This window comes from Phytophthora infestans, genomic scaffold (genome assembly GCF_000142945.1).
Source record: "Phytophthora infestans T30-4 supercont1.29 genomic scaffold, whole genome shotgun sequence".
NCBI classification, from domain to species: domain Eukaryota; phylum Oomycota; class Peronosporomycetes; order Peronosporales; family Peronosporaceae; genus Phytophthora; species Phytophthora infestans.
In genome coordinates this window covers 578,212-583,938 of record NW_003303730.1, presented here as the reverse complement: position 1 = coordinate 583,938, position 5,727 = coordinate 578,212, and the positions used below count along the sequence as shown (strand labels likewise).

Here is a 5,727-nt window from a genome sequence, read left to right as displayed (position 1 = left end):
AGTAGCCTCCTTTAGGGCTGAGCCTTTGCCGTGAGGCTTAGTGCTCTTAGCTTGCGCCTTACCGGCAGCAGCCTTGGAGCGTGTCTTAGCACCGCTCTTTACAGTGCCACGAGGCATGGCAAACGGTCGAAGTGGAGACCTTAAAGAAGAGCGCAGAGACTGCTGCTCGGGGCTCTAACTGTAAAGTGAGCCTCCGCCGCGCTCGCGCGGCCAAGTCGATGGTTTTCGACTTTGAGAATGAGAGTTTGTGACGAACACCTCTGCATTCTGATTGGTCGGTAAACCGAACCTAAGTGGTGGAGGATGTAACGGGGTACGTAGCCCTAAGTGTACCCTGGTTACATGAAGTGTGACACGTCATACTTCGGGATACTTGGTACAAAGTACCAAGGTCGTCCAAAGCTAACCATTGGTTGATGACATTGCATTTCTATAGGTGACTTATAGTTTGTATTAAACCCAAGCTTTATCTACCTATAAATATACTCAGTTTACATTCTACCTTAATTAGGTCACTTCGCTCTCTTTTGAATGAAGAGGGGACCTGTGAACTGCCGTTCACTGCGCGTTTGTATAATCTCGGAAGCTAACTTCCTCTAGCGCAAGGTGCTGTGTGACCCCGTCACACTCCATAGTAGTTATTTTTTTGTTTTCTCGACAGGAAAATCCGTCGCACAATTTTATTGGTAGATAAAACGAATTAATTAGCAAAAAGCAAAGTAGAAATTATATTTCAACTGTCAGGCGCATTGGAATAGCTTTCCGGAAGCTTTTCGCTACGACTTCTTCTGAAAGCTCCCCCCACGCCTCGAAAGTCTGTTGTATTGTAGCAAGATGTTTTTTGTCCGCATTGCTCTCAGCCTTAGATTCATCCATGACCTCATTGTCCGTGCTCGCAGTGTTCGATTCGCTCGCGCCGTTATCGTCTTCGTTTGGTGTCACGCAGACGCACTCCTGCAGACACCAGCACTCTCCATCGCATATGATACAACGTCAAACAAAATGATACTTACGAACCATTTAGAGTTATCGGGATAATCGAGCTTAAAGTTGGCCATTTGAGTTTCGCACTTAACTGAAACAGTGAAATTTTTTGTAAACTTCAAGCGAAAAACTGTAAAACTACCCTTATTCAATTGCTTTTAACAAGAGCTTTTAAATAACACTTAAATCTCTAAAATTGAAAAAATATTGAGCTCACAACACTCCTAAATGTATCGTCATTTCGAGGGCCCATAAATGAAGATAATATTTTTGAGCGATCACAACTTCTTCAGTTTTAGGCATTCTGCAGCTTATAAGGCCTCAAAAGATAGAGGAGACGCCCCGCTTTCGTTTAGAGTGCTTAAATCGCGATTCGTACTTAGGTTCATAAAAATCATTTAGTTTTAAGTTGTCTCATGTACACTCATTCCAGCAGGTGCATTCCTCCCAGCACGTGCGCGTTTCCAGCCGTCCACACTTGCTACAATATACTGATGCTGCGTCATTCGCCGACTCTTCAGTAGTTTCAGCCACAGAGTTCATCTCCGCGCTGATGTCTGACCTCCCCGTTCCCGTAATTTTCTTTTTTAAAGGCCCCATGACCCCAACGTCTAGTGGCTGGCAGACCGCTGTACTGTTAAGCGGTGGTTGACAAACCAGGGCCGACGTTGTCTCGGCAACAACATCAAGTCCTTCTTTTGAAACATGTGCGTCGTAGTTATCGAGTATCAGCACTGACGATATCTCGATCAAAGTACTTCTTGTATGCCGCCCTGACTGGTCTAGCGTCAATTTTAGTCCACGTACCCGGACCGAGCTTGTAGACTTTTTCGATGACATCTGCTGGCCAGTAACCAGCGTCCAGCCAATCCTTAACCTGAGCTTGCTCCAGCTTCTTGGCGACTGCTTTGTTCTTCCCGCTCGTCCCCGCCGAGATCATACTGGCCACGACTGCTTCAGTGTTCTCGTGTCGGAGAGCCGAAATCGCTTCGATTTCCCAGTCGTGCTTGTTGGTCTTTTCAACGTACTTGAACCAACTTTTAAACTTGGCGTCAGAAAGGGCGTTATTGTTGACTTTGCTAAGGCCTAACGAAACAAGAGCCTCGTAAGGGGGTTCCGACTTGCTCGTCAATCCCTTTACAATTGCATCGTCCCACTTGAACAAGTTTTTAAGCTGCTCGGGCAAGGCTGCTCTCTCCTCGCCATCGTCCACTTGGATATAACTTCTCAGAAGCCTATGCGTGGGGGCGTTGCCCTCGACAGCAGCCGACGTCTGATACAAAGGCAAGAAATCTGCTGTGTTCGGGTCCACTACAGCCAAGGTAGAAGTACTCGCCAAAATTGCAGCGGTGACCAGTGTGGCGACGCCGTAGAAACCCATTCTTCTACTGGAGATTGCGATGTGTGTGCCAAAGAAAAAATAGCGAAGTGAACTCAACTGAGTGATACAAAAACCTCGCTTGTCTACTCTACCGCGCACTGTGTTGCGAATCATCTGATAACTAGCGTCATCTTTGTAGTGGGTCGTGGTTTAAAAGCCCAACCGAGCCCATGCAATGCAGTCGAGTTGCGGCAGCAAGGTTGACCATCATCATGTGGTTGCAGTCAGCCATGTAAATGTGGCTCAGCGAGATATGGAGTTGAAGCTGAGCGTCTTTTGTTAAGTCAAAGACGCTTATCAGAACTGCCTGCTGTTATCTACAACTGTTCGTCTACTCAAGCTGGTGCATGTTGAAGTACGAGTTGAGCACCATCACTAGAACGCTAGTGATGGCAATGTGGGGAGCAAGTCGAAGTACATGTTTTAGTTGTCTCAGTTTCATTTTTGACAGCTAGTCGACAAGCTCAATACACTCGGCGACAAGACTTTACAGGAAGTGCCAGCTTCCTTCGAGTGTCTTTGAACTTTCTTCTGAGCGCAACCTACTACAAAGAATTCTTTAGCAGTGAAAGCCAAAGATGACAAGAGAAACACGCAGCAACCCGATGCTTCCGGCAACAACAACGACCGATTCTAGTGGAAGTTCAACTGTACCAGTGGCGTTATTTATGCCACTTGCTGCACCCCAGCTGAAGTGTACTTCGCACGCCTCCCTGGTGCAATGGCGAAAGCTTCGACGTGAATCCGAAGCTGAGGTGGCGATGCGATGCAACAACGACGCTAACAAGATGGCAGAAGTGCTTGTGAGCATGAAAATCGTTGACACGACTCTGCTTCCGGGGGAATTGATGGCGCAAGGTGTCTTTCAGGGTGAGTCATCTGACCAGATGACGAGATTTTTCGTCGTCAGGACACTCTGTCCCGACGTCGCTGTTTAATCATGAAATATCCGGTCAACATGACTGAGAGTGACGTCAAGGACGCATCATGCACTCTTTGCGCGAAGCAGAGAGTTTGTAGAAGAGCAAGGGTGGCAAGAATTTTCACTGGGAACGAAGGCATTCGGCTAAAATGTAAACTACTGATGGAGTCATTGCAACCGCGCTGCCTGCGTGACGAGGTGACAACCACAGTTAAGTACCAAGCCAGGACAGCCAAAAATAGTGAGAAAGAGCTGTTAAGCTCATACTTGCCAAAGCCCTTGAGCAGGACCGCAATTTTCAGCGGCGCAAGCGATCGCGGACAAATGATCACAACGATCGCAAGAGGAAGGACGCTACAAACGACAATGACTCGTCTCAACCTCGATTGAAACACCGAAAAGTGGAGAGATCCGACGGTAAACGGCCCGCGAAAACTGTCATTAGTAAGTAGAGCATCAACAAGCAGAAGAGCTCCAAGCCTTCGACAGGTTGTTGCCTAAAGTGCAAAGGTGACCACTGGCTTACGCGTTGTCCGACTGCTACCGATGATGAAAAAAAAAGACCTTTTACGCAAGATGCACGAGCGACGCGACAGCAATAAGGGCACGAAGCGCCTCAATGCTGACGCGTGAAGGTTGCAGCGCATCAAGGACTGTCTCTTGGAGCAAAAGAAAACTATCATATTGGAAGAGAGATTGTCCATGCCCTATTGCGCAGATACTGGGGCCGAGAAAAGCATCATCAGTGCTCGCAACCTGATGAAGCTTAAGAAGTTGGGTGGACTTGTGAAAACCACCATGTTGGATCGACCTATATTATGCGAGACAGTGGGTAAGCACACGATTCAGGCAAAGGAGTCTGTGCTGTTACACATCATGATGCACACGGCGGCTGGGCCTGTGAGGCCAGTTAAACCGTACGAAGTACTAGTGATCGAAGAAGACGAAGCTGAATTTATCGTGGGCGAAGATATGCTCGGTGATTTGGGTATCAGCATTGATAGACAACTAGAACAGTTGGCAAAGCAGACCTCGACGGACGATGGCGACCCGATAGAGTACAACGAGGATTTCTGCAGTGGAACTTCACCTGATAACGAGATTCGGCAAGCAGTTGAGGGGATGATCGCCAACGCATTGGAAAACGGATTTCCTGCAGAGAAGGAGGACCGGCTACGCACTATTGTGTTCATGTACGACATCTGGAGGCTACATCTTGGACCGGATCCACCGGCTAAGGTTGAGCCTTTAGAGATCCGTCTAAGGAAGAATGCGAAACCTTTTCGATGCAAGCCAAGAGCATACCCCCCGCACATCAGGAAGTTCCTGAAGGAGTTCAATGATGAGCTAGTCCGGCTCGGGTGGGTGTTCGAGAACGCTTCTAGTCGGTGGGCGTGTCCAGCTCTACCCATTAAGACGCCAGGCAAGGATAAATTTCGGCAGACAAGTGATTATCGACCGGTGAACGCTGAGACGGAACCCATTGCAGGTGTCATGCCGATGTTGCACGTGATCACCGAGCACGTCAAAGGCATAAGTTTCTTTGGACTTTTCGACTTCATCAAGGGGTTCTGGCAGCTACCGCTGGCCAAGGACAGCCAAGAAATTCTCAGCTACATGACGGATGCCAAAGTGTATACATCATCGCGTGTACCACAGGGATGCAGCGATGCCGCGTTACACTTTCAAATGAAGATGGAACGTTGTTTTGCTAAATTGCTCCACAAGCATCTTCTGATATGGATTGACGATCTGCTCTTATATGCAGAGGACGTGGACACATACTTGGAAAAGTTGAGTGAGTTTTTCTCGCTGATGGACGAGTTTAGCCTCAAACTGAGCGCCTCAAAATCGTCTCTGTTCAAGCGATCTGTGAAGTGGTGTGGTAAACTTATTGACGGAGATGGCGTGCGCCATGATCCGGAACGAGTTGTTGCACTACGCAAAATGCCGCTACCTTCCAATGCAGGAAAATTACAGCAGTTTCTTTGCGCATGTAATTGGATGCGAGACAGCTTGGTGAGCTATGCTGGTCATGTTCAATCGCTACAGAAACGGCTCGATGCGACACTGGGAGCTGGAAAACGGACCAAACGCGCTGCAGCAAAGCTACTGGTGACCTTCACAGACGAAGAGCGAGCCGCATTTGATAATGTCAAGGACTGTTTAGCTACTGCAGCTACATTGGCACACCCGAGTTCAGAGGGCGTGCTATTAGTATTCACAGACGCTTCCGACGTAGCATGGAGTGTCATTGTGACGGATGTTGAGACGTGGGAAGAGGGCAAACCGATTGCAGATCAGAATCACCGACTGCTACACTGTCTAAGTGGCACGTTCACAGGCTCACAAGAGAATTGGAGTGTGATCGAGAAGGAGGCTTTCGCGATAGTAGCAGCGTGCGACAAATTACCCCACCTCCTATTGCGACCTACGGGCT

The 5,727-nt window shown here is 48.2% G+C and overlaps 1 protein-coding gene across 1 annotated transcript; it reads right to left on the bottom strand.

Annotated features, from left to right (window-relative positions):
- Nucleotides 1-726: 726 nt before the first annotated feature.
- On the bottom strand, nt 727-2,365 carry PITG_13507 (secreted RxLR effector peptide protein, putative; the record flags this gene model as incomplete). Its single annotated transcript, XM_002899680.1, has 3 exons — nt 727-954; nt 1,407-1,465; nt 1,792-2,365. The coding sequence occupies 3 exons, from the start codon at nt 2,363-2,365 to the stop codon at nt 727-729; spliced, it is 861 nt and encodes a 286-aa protein (XP_002899726.1).
- Between the last annotated feature and the right edge of the window lie 3,362 nt (nt 2,366-5,727).